This window comes from Notolepis coatsorum (genome assembly GCF_963971535.1).
Source record: "Notolepis coatsorum genome assembly, chromosome: 5".
Taxonomy (NCBI): Eukaryota; Metazoa; Chordata; class Actinopteri; order Aulopiformes; family Paralepididae; genus Notolepis; species Notolepis coatsorum.
Window position 1 is genome coordinate 141,249,700 of NC_140169.1, and position 19,002 is coordinate 141,268,701.

At 44.3% G+C, this 19,002-nt stretch overlaps 1 protein-coding gene across 1 annotated transcript in view; it reads right to left on the bottom strand.

Moving 5' to 3' along the window:
* The window catches only part of LOC311229100 (RAC-alpha serine/threonine-protein kinase-like), a 69,150-nt gene that overhangs the window by 29,778 nt on the left and 20,370 nt on the right, over positions 1-19,002 (bottom strand). The window contains exon 2 of the mRNA XM_084315111.1: positions 16,905-17,096. Coding sequence (XP_084171237.1) covers positions 16,905-16,950 — 46 coding nt within the window. The 5' untranslated portion in view covers positions 16,951-17,096. The remainder of the gene's footprint in view (positions 1-16,904; positions 17,097-19,002) is intronic.

Below are 19,002 nucleotides of genomic sequence, written 5' to 3' on the forward strand. Positions count from 1 at the left end.
GAAATGACAGGTAAACACTGCAGCTAGGAGGGGAAGAAAAAATGTAAATAAAAAATATATCAGAGCTATGCTACTGCTGACTCATCTATCAACCGGTGAATGAGAGCGATGCGAGGGAGACTGCTGTGCTATACACGCACGCACGCACCACACACACGCACCACACACGCACCACACACAAACACACCGTACACTCCTCATCTTGAGAGTCACTCTTCAGCCTTGAGAGTCACTCCTCATCTTGAGAGTCACTCCTCAGTCTTGCGAGTCACTCCTCAGTCTTGCGAGTCACTCCTCAGTCTTGAGAGTCACTCCTCAGTCTTGAGAGTCACTCCTCAGTCTTGAGAGTCACTCCTCAGTCTTGAGAGTCACTCCGTAGCCTTGAGAGTCACTGCTCAGCCTTGAGAGTCACTCCTCATCTTGAGAGTCACTCCTCAGCCTTGAGAGTCACTCTTCAGCCTTGAGAGTCACTCCTCAGTCTTGAGAGTCACTCCTCAGTCTTGACTTGAGTCACTCCTCAGTCTTGAGAGTCACTCCTCATCTTGAGAGTCACTCCGTAGCCTTGAGTCACTCCTCAGTCTTGAGAGTCACTCCTCATCTTGAGAGTCACTCCTCAGTCTTGAGAGTCACTCCTCATCTTGAGAGTCACTCCTCAGTCTTGAGAGTCACTCCTCAGCCTTGAGAGTCACTCTTCAGCCTTGAGAGTCACTCCTCAGTCTTGAGAGTCACTCCTCAGTCTTGACTTGAGTCACTCCTCAGCCTTGAGAGTCACTCCTCAGTCTTGAGAGTCACTCCTCAGTCTTGAGAGTCACTCCTCAGTCTTGAGAGTCACTCCTCATCTTGAGAGTCACTCCTCAGTCTTGAGAGTCACTCCTCATCTTGAGAGTCACTCCTCAGTCTTGAGAGTCACTCTTCAGCCTTGAGAGTCACTCCTCAGTCTTGAGAGTCACTCCTCAGTCTTGACTTGAGTCACTCCTCAGTCTTGAGAGTCACTCCTCATCTTGAGAGTCACTCCGTAGCCTTGAGTCACTCCTCAGTCTTGAGAGTCACTCCTCATCTTGAGAGTCACTCCTCAGTCTTGAGAGTCACTCCTCATCTTGAGAGTCACTCCTCAGTCTTGAGAGTCACTCCTCAGCCTTGAGAGTCACTCTTCAGCCTTGAGAGTCACTCCTCAGTCTTGAGAGTCACTCCTCAGTCTTGACTTGAGTCACTCCTCAGCCTTGAGAGTCACTCCTCAGTCTTGAGAGTCACTCCTCAGTCTTGAGAGTCACTCCTCAGTCTTGAGAGTCACTCCTCATCTTGAGAGTCACTCCTCATCTTGAGAGTCACTCCTCAGTCTTGAGAGTCACTCCTCATCTTGAGAGTCACTCCTCAGTCTTGAGAGTCACTCCTCAGTCTTGAGAGTCACTCCTCAGTCTTGAGAGTCACTCCTCATCTTGAGAGTCACTCCTCAGTCTTGAGAGTCACTCCTCATCTTGAGAGTCACTCCTCAGTCTTGAGAGTCACTCCTCAGTCTTGAGAGTCACTCCTCAGTCTTGAGAGTCACTCCTCATCTTGAGAGTCACTCCTCAGCCTTGAGAGTCACTCCTCAGTCTTGCGAGTCTCTCCGTAGTCTTGAGAGTCACTCTTCAGCCTTAAGAGTCACTCCTCAGTCTTGAGAGTCACTCTTCAGCCTTGAGAGTCACTCCTCAGTCTTGAGAGTCACTCCTCAGTCTTGAGAGTCACTCCTCAGTCTTGAGAGTCACTCCTCAGTCTTAAGAGTCACTCCTCAGTCTTGAGAGTCACTCTTCAGCCTTAAGAGTCACTCCTCAGTCTTGAGAGTCACTCCTCAGCCTTGAGAGTCACTCCTCATCTTGAGAGTCACTCCTCAGCCTTGAGAGTCACTCCTCAGTCTTGAGAGTCACTCCTCATCTTGAGAGTCACTCTTCAGCCTTGAGAGTCACTCCTCAGCCTTAAGAGTCACTCTTCAGTCTTGAGAGTCACTCCTCAGCCTTGAGAGTCACTCCTCAGTCTTGAGAGTCACTCCTCAGCCTTAAGAGTCACTCCTCAGCCTTGAGAGTCACTCCTCAGTCTTGAGAGTCACTCCTCAGCCTTGAGAGTCACTCTTCAGCCTTGAGAGTCACTCCTCAGTCTTGAGAGTCTCTCCGTAGCCTTGAGTCACTCCTCAGCCTTGAGAGTCACTCCTCAGCCTTGAGAGTCACTCCTCAGTCTTGAGAGTCACTCCTCAGCCTTGAGAGTCACTCCTCAGTCTTGAGAGTCACTCCTCAGTCTTGAGAGTCACTGCTCAGTCTTGAGAGTCACTGCTCAGTCTTGAGAGTCACTCCTCAGTCTTGAGAGTCACTCCTGAGTCACTCCTCAGTCTTGAGAGTCACTCCTCAGTCTTGAGAGTCACTGCTCAGTCTTGAGAGTCACTCCTCAGTCTTGAGAGTCACTCCTCAGTCTTGAGAGTCACTCCTCATCTTGAGAGTCACTCCTCAGTCTTGAGAGTCACTCCTCAGTCTTGACTTGAGTCACTCCTCATCTTGAGAGTCACTCCTCATCTTGAGAGTCACTCCTCATCTTGAGAGTCACTCCTCAGTCTTGCGAGTCACTCCGTAGCCTTGAGAGTCACTCCTCAAGACGCATGACCTCTCACCACTTAACTGACTCAGAGAAGCGTTCTTATTGTTTTCTCTCTGGTGTGGTGCGTTAAGGCCTGGCTGCCACATGCCCACCCCCCTCCACTGTCCACCGCACCGTAACCACAGCCACCAGTCTCTGCGCGGACAGATCCCGGTGTTGCCCGTCTCCCTCGCAACCCTTGCCAAAGGAATGCTTTGATCAGGCGAATGCTTCTGGAAGCTGCACAGCCGCCGTAGGCAAAGGGAGCGGTAAAGTGTTGGTGTAGGTGTGGCAACTGGAGCCGGCCATGAGCTGAGCCTGACGCCGCTCACTTTCTTCATTTTTTATAATTTTTTTTTTGTTTCCCTTTCTATGATTTTTCTCCCATCCCCCAATTTAGTCATTATGTCAATTCCCTTCCTGGCCGTTGCGTGCATTACCACATGCCTCCTCCCGATACATGTGGAGTCGCCAGCTGCTTCTTTTCACCTGACAGCGAGGAGTTTCACTGGGGGAACGTAACGCGTGCGCAGAGGTTCACACTATCTCACCCCAGATCCCCTCCCTGCTGAACAGGCGCCCCGACCGACCGGTAGGAGTCGCTGTTTGCAATGAGCAGGACTCATACCCCACTGGCTTCCCACCCGCGAACACTGCCAATTGAGTTCGTATAGGGACGACTGACCAAGCCGGAGGTACCGCTGACAGCTGGACCCAGAGTCTCTGTGATGGCAGACGAGTGCTTAGACCTCTACGCTACCCAGCCGCACCCACGCCGCTGACTTTGCCGAGACGCCTGCAGAGTGTGCCTGACGTTAAGGTCAAGGTAGCTTTTACAGCGTGGCTTTTCAGCATGCGAGTGCTGTTCTCAAACCAACCTTGTTCCCCTTCATCTAGTATGACTCATGCGTTTGGAACGGCAGGACTCCGAGTTTATTTTTTATTTTTGGGGGGCTAAAAAAAGGGAAAGGTGGCTCCAGATGTTTTTCCTCAGAGCAGGCTTTTCCAGCGGGTGACTAATGCCTTGGCGCGGCTCCACCGCGCATTTTAATCCGGCATCCGTCTGTGGTTTTGATTATGCCCCGGAATAGTGGGAAAGTCCTCCACCGGAATAGTGGGAAAGTCTTCGCTCTGTACATCGCGGTGGAGGCCCTTCCCCACAAGAGTGCCTCTGAATGCTGTCCAGTAATCCCTTAAACCCCCTGCGGTCTGCTCTCCCCTTGCAGACGTCGTACACCAATCTGTCCCGCGCAGAGAACTGTCATTCATATAAGCGCGCCAGACCTGTTCTTTTAAACGTACTACGAGAGAGAGAGAGAGAGAGAGAGACAGAGAGAGAGATAGAGAGAGAGAGAGAGAGAGAGAGAGAGATAGAGAGAGAAAGAGATAGAGAGAGAGAGAGAGAGAGAGAGAGAGAAACAGAGTTTTTCAAACATACTATGAGAGAGGACGGCAACATGTTTTGATGGTCACCTTTTGATGGTCAAATTAGCGGATAGGTATATAGTGCTAGCGAGTGGAAATAACATGCTAGTCAACGTGTAGAGGACAGACAACGTGGAGAGGACAGCCAACGTGGAGAGGACAGCCAACGTGGAGAGGACAGCCAACGTGGAGAGGACAGCCAAAGCAGAGGCACTAAACGTTAGGCTCATAAAGCCGGGCCAACCTGCCAGCGCCACCCTGAAAATCCTCTCAGTTTCCCCATGGGTGATGTCACTCACCAATACAGCATAAAGAGAGAGAGGGAGAGAGAGAGAGAGAGAGAGAGAGAGAGAGAGAGAGAGAGAGAGAGAGAGACAAACAGGGAGAGAGAGAGAGACACACACACACACACAAACAAACAAACAAACAGAGAGATAGAGAGAGAGACACACACAAACAGAGAGAGAGACAAACAGGGAGAGAGAGAGAGAAACAGGGAGAGAGACACAAACAGAGAGAGAGAGAAACAGGGAGAGAGAGAGAGAGAGAGAGAGAGAGAGAGAGAGAGAGAGAGAGAGAGAGAGAGAGAGAGAGAGAGAGAGAGAGTCTTTCCCCTTCAAATCCCTTGTGGGCAAAACAGGCTTGCCGCCGTGCTAAGCGGCACAAATCCAGCATCGCCTGTGTTCCTTTTGATCCCAGCCCAGACCCATTCGGGGTGGTGTCTGTCTGCATAGCTGAACTGGGATGACCTCTAAATCCCAGAAACGGCACTGCATTGTCCGACCGTCTGACCATCCAAGGCCGCAGGCCAGGGAGGAGTGAGGATGCTCTCCCATTACATTTAACATTTTGTCATTTAGCTGAAGTAACAATGTTCATAAAACAGTGTTGAAACTTGGGTGCTACAGCCTTGAGTAGTTGAGTGCATAGTAGTTAAGACATATTAGCATAGGTAGTAATATAGGCAAGGAAGAGTATTTAGTAAAGTGCATGATAGTAAAAGACAGTATGAAGGTTAGTATTTAATTTTAAATTTCAGATATTGATTGAAGAAGTGTGTTTTTAGTCGTCAGCGGAAAATTGGTCGGGTTTCGGCTGTCCTGACTGTGGTGGGAAGTTCGTTCCACCATTGTGGAGCAAGGAACGAGAATTGCCTGCTATATATATATATATATATATATATATATATATATTCATTGGCCTGTCAAAGGGGAGTCACTGATTAAATTTCCTCTCTACGCTTGACCCATCCCGTCGTCCTTCCCCCCAAGGGCAGCCGGGAGCAGACATGGGCTGTGGCGTGGGGCCGTGCCCGGGGACTAGGGATGCCCCGATCACGTTTTTTGCCACCGATACCGATCACCGATCGTTGTGAGCCATATCGGCCGATACCGATCCGATACCGATTGTTTTTGATAAAAAAAAAATTAAATTTTATTTTATATATATATATATATTTTTTTATAAAATATATATATTATATAATTAGACTTGTACTTGTATTATCTGCGAGACATCGCCACCACGCAACAAGTCAAAATGCTCGCTATCTGCAAACAGCTCCACTGTCTGTGTACTCTAGTAGCCTCCAGCTCCAAAAAGGATTCTCCTGTGCTGCAGCTGGACCCTATTGGTAACGTTACTGTGCTTTGGTCATATCACATTCAGCAAGCCCTCAGCTCGAATACGCATTGAATCAATGTTATAAGACATTGATATCAAGAGCTATCTGTAGCTACTGCTAGCCGGCTAGATGACGTTAAGACAGAACTTTTTAGTTCAATGGGACATTTCGTTTTTAACAGTGAACTAACATCAGCTAACGCAAGCTAACGGAGGTATCAACATGGACTACTAGACTTGCTGGATCATTTGTTGATATCAGGAGCTATCAGTAGCTAGCCGGCTAAATACCGTTAGACAATGCCTACTAAAAGTGAATAGTTGACTGGGTAATTTTGTTTAAATAGTAACGATAGCTAGGTAGCTAACGTTAGCTCAGGTCGAATGCACTATAGACTCGAGCAGAGGAGCCGCCTCTCAGTCCTCTGTGTTTACAAACTGTACACGGGTGCGGGCGGGGCTAGGGAGGAGGAGCAGCGGCAATTTGCAGGTCTTGTGTATCTGAGACAGACAGCGAGTGAGATCTCCGCTTGATCGGTTTCCTCGATCGGCGAATATGACTCATTATCGGAATTCACAGATTGCATATTTATACTGATTATCGGCCGATAACGATCGGTGGCCGATCGATCGGGGCATCCCTACCGGGGACCAATCCAAGTGCTCCTGTCCATCTTTGTCAGGGATGTGACAGCGGTAGCGATCTGTTCTGCATGTTCTTTTTCCATTAGGTTTATCACTTTTTCTGGAGGGGAAACCCTTGCTGGCACGGGGGGAGAACATGCAAACTCCACACAGAAAGGCCCGGGAGATACCCCACCTGGGTAACCTGGTCCCCCAGCGGGGATCGAACCCAGGCCCTTCTTGTTGTGAGGCGACTATGTTAACCACCACACCACCATGCCGCAAGTATTGAAAAATGCTGAAGCCAGTGAGTAACTGTGTTTTTTGGTGGAGTAACTGTGTGTACAGCTGTGTACAGTGATGACAGTCTATGTGGTGGCGGGACTTTGTTTATGGAACACTGTTAGGGTCGAAAGGTGAAGCAGGTGCGAGTGAAAAACAAACACATGGAGTCCAGTCTGGAACAGAAAACACAACTTTTTATTTTTTTGCGGGCGTCGTGGTGGGCTAGCCCCACACTCAATCATCACACCAACTAATCCCAAAGGAAAGTTGGAAAAACACTGATGTAGAGTTAAATGGTTGAACTCTGGGGCAAATGTTTCACCCATGGTGTACCAACAAAACCATCACCACCGCTGCAGACCAGGCTGCAGAAACAAATTAGTGGGGGGGCATAACATTTTCTCGGGGGAGCACAATGGTTTTTCAACACAGGTTCCCTTTTATACGTTTCAGCTGGGACAGCGGCACTGTGGCTTGCTTGGCGCTGCCCACGGTGCTGAACTAAACAGCAGAGAGGCAATTGAAAAATCAAATTTCTCTCTCATTCACTTATACAACATACAACATTCAACATACAACATTCACTTATACAAAAACAGACTGAACGGATATATATAACAGACCTGCTGGGGCAGCGGACTGAGAGCAGGGGACACAAACAGGCTGGATAAGATGATCAGGAAGGCCAGTAGCGTGGTTGGGGTGGAGCTGGACTCCCTAGCGAGGGTGGCGGAGAGGAGGAGCCTTGCTAAGCTCCAGGCCATCAGGGAAAACCCCTCCCACCCACTATACACAGACTTGGCTGACAGGAGGAGCATGTTATAGGCTCACACTACCTAAATGCAGCACTGAATGGCACAGGAAGTCCTTCATTCCGACAGCCATCAGACTATACAATGCATCACTGTGCCTCACTGTATCACTGAGTACAGAGTGACTTCCTGGACTCTTACTTTTTAAACAGCACTGTGCAATAATACACCTACTGTAGACTTCAGTATATTTTTACTGTATTTATTTACTGTATTTACTGTATTTATTTACTGTATCTTTTATTCTATTTGTATTCTATTTCATTTTATTCTATTCTTAGGCCATTTGTTTTGTTATTCTTATTCGTGACTTGTTCTGTCTAAATGTTTAATGTTGAGTGATTTGCAGTGTCAAATTTCCCTCAGGATAATACATTTCTATTCTATATCTTTGAAAAGTCTCCATTTATTCAACACTTCTGAATTCACTGACAAACTGAACTGAACTGACAAAAATAAGGTGCATAAAAAAGCAAACAAAATTCCTCCACAGGCCACTCACCATCATTAGTAGAGCGGCAAGCGGCGTTTGGGGACAGAGTGAAATATTCTTAAAACACTGTCCCTCCACTCATTCCTGAACTTTTTTGTTAAGTCCTTCTCAAATGCCAACTGAATTAAATTGGCCTTGCGTTGATGAAGCATACTAAGGCGATGTTCTGTAAAGACGTTCTTGAGGGTAGAAAACGAATTCTCACAGAGTGCCGTGCTAGCTTCAGTAGTGTTGTTGTTGACATCAGTGCCCACTAGGGCTGTCCCCGACTAAGGATTTGGATAGTCAACTTTGATTGGCGAAATTAGCCGATAGTCGACTATTAGTCGACTATGAAAAAAATAAAATAAAAAAATAAAGTAAATTTTTTTTATCACCAGGGCGGGCACAGCTGACTCAGTGGGCGGGCCCGGACCCCTAATGCCCGCCCATGCCGCCGGGTCTGCCACCGTCTTTGTCTGAGAACTTTTATTGTTCATTGTAGTGATGAGCAACTGGGGCGTACAGGCCACACCACACCCTTAAAGAGTTATATATATTATTATATTATTATATATTATATAGGTGTAGAAGCCAAAACTGACATTATTAGAGGTTGTATTGCCATATGTTATATTTTATGTTATGTATTTGTTTGGATTTATGTATTTATGTTGAGTTCGGCCTGTATACATTGTGCCTGCCAGCCTGCCTGTTGCTTCTTCCCAATCCAACAGTGCAAAAATGCTTCCGCATTCGTCACCGCAGGCCACTACGGTAAAGCGCCTTTCTTTTCAGGCCCGCTTAGACAAATGCTATGGCATTTCCGCGTACATTGCAACGAATCACTTGAAACCTCGGCTGGCTGTCTATTGCCATTCTCTAAGTCAAACTCTAACCTTAACCAGCTCCTTAACAGCGCCTAAACTTAACCCTTCTAACCTTAAGCAACTCCGAAACAATGCCTAACCTTAACCAACTCCGAAACAATGCCTAAACTTAACCGGCGAAATGAACGCACGTTAAAAAATATTGCCATTCTCTAAGTCAAACTCTAACCTTAACCAGCTCCTTAACAGCGCCTAAACTTAACCCTTCTAACCATAAGCAACTCCGAAACAATGCCTAACCTTAACCAACTCCGAAACAATGCCTAAACTTAACCGGCGAAATGAAACGGCGAAAGAATGCGAATGCACGTTAAAAAAAAAAAAAAAAAAAATTGAAGGGAATCGAACTCGCCAGCAACGAGCCGTAGGATCCACAGCCATGCAGTCTTGCCAATTGAGCTATTTCTGGATACTGAATAAGGGGCGGTTACTGGCATATAATGAGCTCCGCTCGTGTCGAACCAAGGCGGGATCTCATGCGCATGCGCGGGCACCTCGCGAGCACGCCGGCGCACGCACGCACCTGAGCGAGCACGCCGCCGCCGGTGCACGCACCTGGGCGCTGGGCGAAGGAAAATGAAAGGCGCATTACCGTAGTGGCCTGCGGTGACGAATGCGGAAGCATTTTTGCACTGTTGGATTGGGAAGAAGCAACAGGCTGCCAGCCTGCCAAATTGGGTTTGTGGCATCAGTTCCCGTTGCTCACCAGTAGGTGACATACTTAGCTACTTAATGGGTAACGGGACTGATGACAGCAGTGTGTTTGGTTACCGGCAGAGCCTAACAGTTTTTGACCGTCATGTCACGTCGACACGGCACGTTGTTTGGTTATCGTTTTGTTTGTAGTATAGTGTTTGTTTGTTCTTTTGAAGGTATTAGCGTTTACTCATATCACATGCAAATTGTGCATTCGGTAATCATGTGGTAAATAAACCCAGTTGGGGTGTTATTGGAACGGACCTTGTGGACATTCATCCTTTCACCAGACGAGTACCCAGCACGAGCAACAGACTATATGACAACTATATGTTTTAGCCGGTATCAGCCTCCTCAGGGCTTTATAGATTTATTGTTTTTGTTTAGTCAAGTTAGGCCCTTACAATAGGGATGCTCGATATTGGCTTTTTTACCGATACCGATATACCGATATTGTCCAACTCTTAATTTCCGATATCAACCGATACCGATATATGCAGGGTTTCCCCCCCCCAAAAAACTGAATAATTTCAGGTAATTAACATTACATATCTCTTGTCGTGTAATTAACACAACATTATGCATACTTTGACAATAAATAAAATAATAATTTGTTCTTACTTGCTTGCCTGGGTAAATAAAGGTTAAATAAATGCAAAAATAATAATTTTTTTCTTTTTCTTTTTTGAAAACCGATACCGATATTTTCCGATATCACATTTTTATGCCAATATCGGCCGATAATATCGGTAGGCCGATAATATCGGACATCCCTAATATTATATATTACTATAATAACCCTGAACCCCTTAAATACAGCCAGATCAGTCCCTCAACTACAGGTGCATCTCAATAGATTTGAATATTGAGGATATATATTGGTGCCTCCATGCCATGCCGCATCGATTCATGCAAAAGGAGCCCCGAAAAGTATTGAGTGCATATACTTTTCAGTAGGCCGACATTTCTGTCATATATATATATATTTCTTTATTGGTCTTATGTAATATTAAAATGTTCTCAGATACTGAATTTTGGGGTTTTCATTTGCTGTAAGCCATAATCATCAAAATGTAAAGAAATAAAGACGTGACATATTTCACTCTGTGTAATGAATCTATATAATATATGATTTTCACTATTTTAATTGAATGACTGAAATAAATAAACGTTTCCCTCGATATTCTAATTGATTGAGATGCAGATGTATATGGGCAGTTATTCGTGCAAGGGCCCCAAACCAATTGACCTATCTGGTTTGACACACATTGTGCCTCATATAGTGTTGACATCTACGTAGCTGCGATGGGAGCATGTGTTTACTTTCTTGATCCACAATTCTGTGCCAGTTTTATCCTAATTGTATGCCTATTTCTATTTTGTGTGTGTGTACTGTGATGCACTTTGGGCTGCAATTTTTGTATGAAAGGTGCTATACAAATACAGTTTATTATTATTATTTCATTATACAAAGTTTCCGAACTGACTTTTGGATTAAGCCAAGATGTATAAACGATGCAGTGATAAACAGTCTTTCCCAACAGAGTAACAAGTAGCTACTAATGGTTAATCTCCACTGTAGGCCTACTGTAGGGATGGTATAGTACGGATAGGCTTGCCATACTGTACATCACCGTTTTACCTGTGTTGTATTTACAGTACACACACATTTTGCTACTTAGTTTCAAATCTGCGTTAACGTGATTAATGCAAGCAAATCATGCGATTAACTTTGGCAAGACGAGACTTTATAGTGACTCCATCTAGTGGTCAGAAAATTGTTATTGCAGCTTTAATGTTTTCTTTTATTTTTATTCTTTTTAAATATATTCTTTCCTCATTAACACTTTGAGCGCCACGTCACGGCTTTTCTCGGGTTTACGATAGTGGCGTTGAAAGCCACGTCACGGCTTTTCTCGGATTTTTTTTTTCTTTTTCGATCTGAAATCATATTCTCGAAGACACTCTGATGTCACGAGACATCTTGGTATAGGGGGACCATACGGATTTCTAGTATCAAATGCATGCGTTGAGGTCCGTTTTTATTACATGTTTTATCACATTCTTGTTCATTTCATAACATTTTCATACGATTTGTTTTGAAAATATTGAGGCCAACATGGCATTTCACTATTTCGAAAGCCTTTCTGGTGATTCTAAGGCGAGATATGATTCAAAGAAGCTCCCCCTGATTGACTTGACATAATGTCCATACAAAACACATACAGACATGGCCAACTCTCGAATACCCAAATTGAAGCTGCTATGTTGCGTTTTGTACTAATAACAAAACAAACACAGAAATCCAACTCGCAAGTTTTATACCATCACGGAGTTAAAAGTGGCTGGCGGCTAACGTTCGGCTAACTAGCTCTGGTGTTGTGGTCGTGGTAGCTACATGCTAAGCTAACGTTAATCACATCATATCGAACCGATAGGAGTTTATCTTATCTAATCTTACGTGGTGGTACCACGTGTGCCACTACCCGATCAAACATCCACGTAAGATTAGATAATATAAGGTCCTATCGGTTCGATATGATGTGATTAACGTTAGCTTAGCATGTAGCTACCACAACCACAACAGCAGAGCGAGTTAGCCGAACGTTAGCCACAGCCACTTTTTCCTCCATGATGGTACAGTATAAAACTTGCGATTTGGATTTCTGTTTTTGTCATTAGTACAACGGGTAACACAGCAGCTCTTTGGCATTGTGAAGGACTGAAGAAAATTCCGCTTGATTGTCTTTAATTTGCCGCTTTAACAATACGTTTCTGCACTAAATGAACCGTACACAATGTACCAGGCGGGGCAGTTTCCCTCCACGCTGCAGTTGCGTAGCAACAACAGGCAGGAAGTTGACTTCGAGATTTGCATCACCCGAGCCTACCGTTGGAAATCCAGGGGCCGCCAGCGATCAGATGTGAAAAAAGCGCCCCTATCGTCTCCCAGATGGTAAATCACCCTTTTGGAATGGACTCAATGAAAATGGATGGGGGAAAAAAAATATTCCAGTCCACATTTTCCAGTCCACTGATGCAGCCGGAGTTACCAGAGTTCATTCTGGAGACTCTGAGCCGCGGCAAGCATGGGTTATACTGTACACACGTTGGATCAATATACTTATCGATTTTTCCGAATGGTGATCAGGAATTGGAATATACCATTTGGATACCATCTGATGTCAGGTAAGGAATCTATGTTATCAGTGTTAGGATAATCAGACTCGTTTTCACAGAGATATAAGCTATTTTGTGATATGTGCTCTAGCTGTTTCACTGTAAAATCCATGAGGAAATGAAAGCGACTATTATCAGCGAGCGGCTTGTGCGTGCGTGCACATATACTATTGATCATCTAGCGTTTATTTGAAAACGATTCATAAATAGGCCGACAAATATCAACGTTCTGGAATATTCCAGTAAAAGGCGATTATCATAGAATATGTTGTTTTTCACCTGAAAACGGGGTGCTTTTCAAAATGCTCTCAAACGGAAATGAAGCGATAAAAAACCAATCTGCCTTGACAACACTAACTGGAAAATGATTCTTTGATAAGCGACGGGCAGATTAGACACATAGCCATAATTTAAAACATAGATTAGGCGATATTAACGTTAACATTGGGAGTGGACCGTGGCATTCAAGGGGGTAAAAAGGAAAACACGGCATGGCACTCAAAGTGTTAAATGAAACTAAATAAATGAAACTAAACCTGCCTACTTCGCAGCCCTCTAGCCACGTGAATATTAAAGGCAACCAACTTGTGTTCAGCTTTTCGTTCAGCGTTTCTCTGATTGGCCACACGGCCACGTGACCGCCCTAGCACACGCCCTACATTTCTCACTCACCATTGTATTTTGCGCCATCTGACAATATCATAATGATGTGTTTTCTATATTATATCCACAATCATTCATCTAAAAAATTGTATGGGCGTAAATACATGTTAAGATATTCAAAATCGTCACAGCAGTATAGTTTGTTTATACTTCAGAAGTGATGTACAGTGACGAGTGAATCTGGTAGTTGGTTGTTAAAAACGCGAAATAACATAATAACGTTACAGTTTCTAGTTCAGTCAATTATACATTATGCTCCGCGCCCTCCACTGATGGATTTCATTTGGGACGGCTGCCGCTTGCCTGCCGCGTTCGCAGCAAAAGGGGGCGGGGGGTCGCGGCCAATCAGAGAAAAGCTGAACACAAGTTGGTTGCCTTTAATATTCACGCCTCCCAGCCTGACCAGAGAAGCTATTTAGCCACCCACAACCCACCAACAGAGTGGCCTGTTTCTGGTGTAGTTCTGAAGTACCATTATTCTTGTATCAACCTTACATTTTAACTGAGTAACCCACATTTGGAAAGGGGTAAAAGAGAAGTTGACCTTTTCACTGCCACACGACAAAGGGTTAACCATTTCACGACCACACAACAGAAGGTTAACCCTTTCACTACCACACTTAACCGTCTGTAGTGTGGTCGTGAAAGGGTTAAATACAGAGGTAAATTGCATCTGAAAGCACGGGGCAAGGCCCAAAGCACTCTGCCTTTGGGTGTGTGCAAAAAGATGTTTACACTGAGGACACACTCACAGGAAGTCGTGGTTTTGGGAACCACATCTTTATGAACCATGAACATTCTTGAGCACTATAAACATGCTTTAAGCATAGTAAACCTTCTCAAGGACCATAAACACTGTGACGCTGTTACTGTAGGACCAAGTCATCTGTGAATGTGGGGTGAAGCAGGAAGCGACTTTCAAAGATGACTGAGAGACTATAAGGTATTTTGGCCCAGAGATAAAGGGGAATGCTAAGTCACTTAACAGGAATGGCTTTTGCAAGAATAGAGAGACATTTCAGGTATCTCTCTTATTACCATTTAGGATTATATGATTACATTCATTTCGGAAGAAAGCTGACCATATTCACGCGGCGGCTCTTTAATTATAGAGTTAATTATATTGTTTACACTGTTTATCTTTCTCATGTTATTATATTCAGAGTTAATTGTATTGTTTACACTGTTTACCTTTCTCATGTTATTATATTCAGAGTTAATTATATTGTTTACACTGTTTACCTTTCTCATGTTATTATATTCAGAGTTAATTATATTGTTTACACGGTTTACTTTTCTCATATTATTATATTCAGAGTTAATTATATTGTTTACACTGCTTACTTTTCTCATATTATTATATGTAGAGTTCATTGTTTACACTGTTTACCTTTCTCATATTATTATATTCAGAGTTAATTATATTGTTTACACTTTTTTTTCTTCTTTTTCTCATGTTATTTTATATTCAGATCTCATTTAATTGCCTATATGTCTTTCTACTATTACCATGCCCATACCTGTGTCTCCCCTCCCCCTCCCCATGCTGCTATGATGACCGAATTTCCCCAAAGGGGTCAATAAAGGAATATCTTATTGTATCTTATCGTATCGTATCGTATCGTATCGTATCTTATCTTATCTTTTTTTTTTTGTATCCACTTTTTCTCCCATTTTCTATATTTTTCTCCCATCCCAATTTCGTATCATCCAATTCAACCCTCCCCTGTCACGGACGCTGTTTCTTGCCTCCCACAAGCCGGCTGCAATGTGGACTAAGTCATACATAGCACAAGTCCCCTCCGGTACTTGAGGTAACAGCAGTCGCATCTTTTCACCTGCGCAGCTCGATCTCTCAGTGGCGAGGAGTAACGCGTGGGAGGCTCACGCTGCCCCCGACACTTCCTGATTCTACTGCGCAGGCGCACCAACCGACCTGTAGGAGTCGCTGTCCACAACGCCCGATCCCCACCCATCAGTTTCCCACCCCCTAATACGGCCAATGTGTATTAGTACGGACGACCAGCCAAACTGAAAGCAAATGTGGAGCGCTGGGCTCGAACTGACGCATTTCGTGGCGAGCGCCTTGCCCACTACGCCACGTAGCCGCTCTTATCTTATCTTATCTTATGCTCAGTCCTCATGCATGAAGCGATATAAGAACAGATTTCGTTCTTAACTAGCATTTCCTCTTACTTTGTTCTTACCTGGGATTCAGCAAAGTTTTCTTATTGTTGCTTTTTTCTCAGGCAAGAACAAATTATAAGAGTGGTCGAGAGCACTCTTACCGAAATAAGAAACTCTTACCCAAAATAAAAATTAAATAAAAAAAGCATACCATTGGTGAATTGCCCCCAAATACGACTTTAAAAATACAGAACTTTTCAATAATAATAATTATTATTATTATAACTTATTCTGAAGTTCTGTCTGAAATGGATTATATATTACTGTTAGAACAGTTATGCTCTGGCCGCCCAGGCCATTGATTGATTGAAGATTTTATTAACAGATTGCAGAATGGGTACAATACAGTCCAGCTCAATACACACAATTGTTAAGGGGATGCAGACCAGAGAAAGACTTTCGTCTTGTTTACATCAGGGTCCCCCATTTTCAATTCATAATGACATTTATGACATACATGACATACAGATAGACAGTACTGCTACAGCTATACATTTATTACTTGAACCCATAGGCGGCGGGTATGTAAGGCCAGGCTGGGCTTTGCCTACCAAAATATTATGCTGGGAATTTTGAAATGTATATATAATATATGTGCGCAGGCTGCTGGCTATTGTGTGTGTCTTGTGCTGCAGCCCGCTGGCCGAGGTGTCAACGACGAAGGTGTCAGTCGGCTAGGTGGCAGCGTTTAACATTCCAGGTACAGGCAGTAACCAATCACGCATAGGCTCAGGTTAAATAATGTAGCCAATCACATCATTCACATGATCATCCTGATCCCGCAGGCCGAGTAAAGCAAACATCTGCGTTCCGAATCTCCACTCGCCGATCGTTTTGTAGCGAACACCAGCGCACTATTTTGAGTCAAATTTCAAAAAGCTAAATGGAAATACGGTATTTTTCCAAGGCATATAAACAAAGTAATTTAGAAGCTGCACCGGGCTGCCCCTGGGCATAACTACGGATCACCTGAGGCTGTATGTTGTTTTATCTTGGCAAACAAGGGCTTGCTCTAAGAGGACATGATGAGAGTCCGAGTTCATCAAATCGTGGAAACTTTTTAGAGCTACCGTATGTACATTGTTTTCAAAGCATGATGAGATCTAAATGACGAAAAACGTTCCCTTCATTGCTGTCAGCACTGCAACTTGTGATTCAAGTTGTGAACGGTCTTTCTCAGCAATGAGGCACATCACATCCAAAACTGACTAAGAACAAAAAATGCGCCAGTCTGCTTCACATTGAAAGTGATCTCACAGTAAGACAATGGTTAATCTATTATTGGATGCCTTCATTTGAACACTTAATTTGCACTATATATTAAACGAGTGGGGCTCGCCTCGCATAGCGGGACGTATTGACAAAAAAGAAAAAATGTTGCGCGCTCCGCGCCGTAATAGCCTACCCTAATGTCGGGTTCACACGCCGCCTATGCTTGAACCTTACCGCGTTTATGAAGCCATCCCTCTTTCACTATGACAACTTCTCCCATGGTGCCCTGCTGCGGAGGAACGGGGGGAGGGGGGGAGGGTTCTGTCCACAAGGGGGGCTCTCGCAGCAGAAGTATCCACTCTGGTCTTCTTCACTCAAATTCAGAGGGGAACGTCTGGGCTGGAGCTCAACCAACACACCGGATACCTGGATCAATCAAGAATCAAGAATCAAGAGGTTTACTTGTCACATACATACCAGGGTATACCAGGGTGGTCATGCCCGCATTGATTGTGCAAAATACAATAATATAATACATCTCCATTCTTAGTATTTCCTTGTAGATAAATTGGGAAACTACAAATAGCTAATTAAGCTGCTTGTGGCATTTGTGGTGATGATAGTGATACTGTGTGATTAGCGATTAGCATGGGTTATTGTAAATGGCTTAATTGGGGCCCCATACCTGTACATCAAGGCCAAAAAAAACCACAATAAAGTTCACAATTTCACATTGTTTCAAGATCAAAGCCTTTTGTGTTTGGTGTGAAAGTGCTGTGCCATCTGTATGGCTCAGACACCGAGTCGAGAGAGAGAGAGAGAGAGAGAGAGAGAGAGAGAGAGAGAGAGAGAGAGAGAGAGAGAGAGAGAGACAGAGACAGAGACAGAGACAGAGACTGGGGGGCCGATAAACAGGCGGGGAGAAATAAGTGTTGTAATGTTTTGTCTGCATTAGATGAGCAGGCAGTCAGTGACATTCAGCAGATCTTGCCCTGCCCTTTGTAGCTGTTGCCTTGCAGTGCACTGGGCACGTTGACAATGCACAACAGGGAGAGCCTGATGGAGGCTAGACGGAGCATTTAGATGTAATGGAGAAGAGGGAAGAGGAGGTTTAGCCTCGTGGAAGCTGTCCATCAACGTCGATTTGACCTCTTTCCTGCAGTGAGTTTTCTTGTAGATCCACTGTTTAGGGTTTCAATCCCATTGGGCTGAAGCCGTCTAACCTTTATCCCAGCTTTTGATTTCAAACTCTAAACGTGTTTTCTCAATTTCCTGCGGGATATGATGGAGACACGTAATTTTTTTTGCCTCGTCTCCACTAGCCGAGGGTTTAGCCGCGCTGTGGCCTGTCTGGCACACAATGGGTTTCTCCATTGTCTTTAGAACCTGGCCAGAACTGGATGGACCCTGGCTGAGACAGCCACCTTTCACAATCTGGCCAGCCCTGAGCCAAAGCTAGCTGGGACTGATATGGTTCAGCTCGTGTACCACAGTTGGTGGTGTGAATTATGAAAGGTTTCCTAGCAACCGGAGAGTTTGTACGAAATGCAATGGAGACTAGGGCTGCAACGATTAGTCGACATAATCGACGATGTCGATTATAAAAAATCGTCGACGAGGAATTGTTGCGTCGATTAGTCGTTAATTTTTTTTTTTTTATATATATATTTACCTATCTTTGTGAAAGTGGCTTCTCAGCTCTGGTCCAGCCAGCTGAAGACTTCTTAGCTTAACATAACAGACCGACAGTAAATTTGGGGGAACTAATGGGATAACTGGGGATGTTGTTTTGTCCTGACAAGAGTCTCAAAGTCTGGGGTGATGGTAGACAAAGCAACTCTGAGGTCATGCTCAATGTCCAATCTGTTCCTCTGCTCTGTCTTCAGCTGGACCAGAGCTGAGAAGCCACTTTCACAAAGATAGGTAGTGCTAAAAAAAAAAAAAAAAAAAAAAAAAAGTTATAATTTTATTTTTTTATATAATTCTTTTTCGATTAGTCGACTAATCGAAAAAATAATCGACAGATTAGTCGACTACCAAAATAGTCATTAGTTGCAGCCCTAATGGAGACACAAACCCAACCATACTGTACCACACCACGCTATGTAAACTTTCAAGATGAACTCCTCAGCAAATATTACCCGGCCTCCAGACATGCAGGATACTGTAGTGTAGTATTGTTTGTTTGTTTGTTTGTTTATTTACACATATAAAAACAGTTACATATATAATACAATATAGTCCACAAGGGATGTGTAGGAGAAACATGTTAAGCTCTTAAATGTTCTTCCTCTTAAAATGTTGTGAGAATCAATCAAACGCTGGTCTCCAT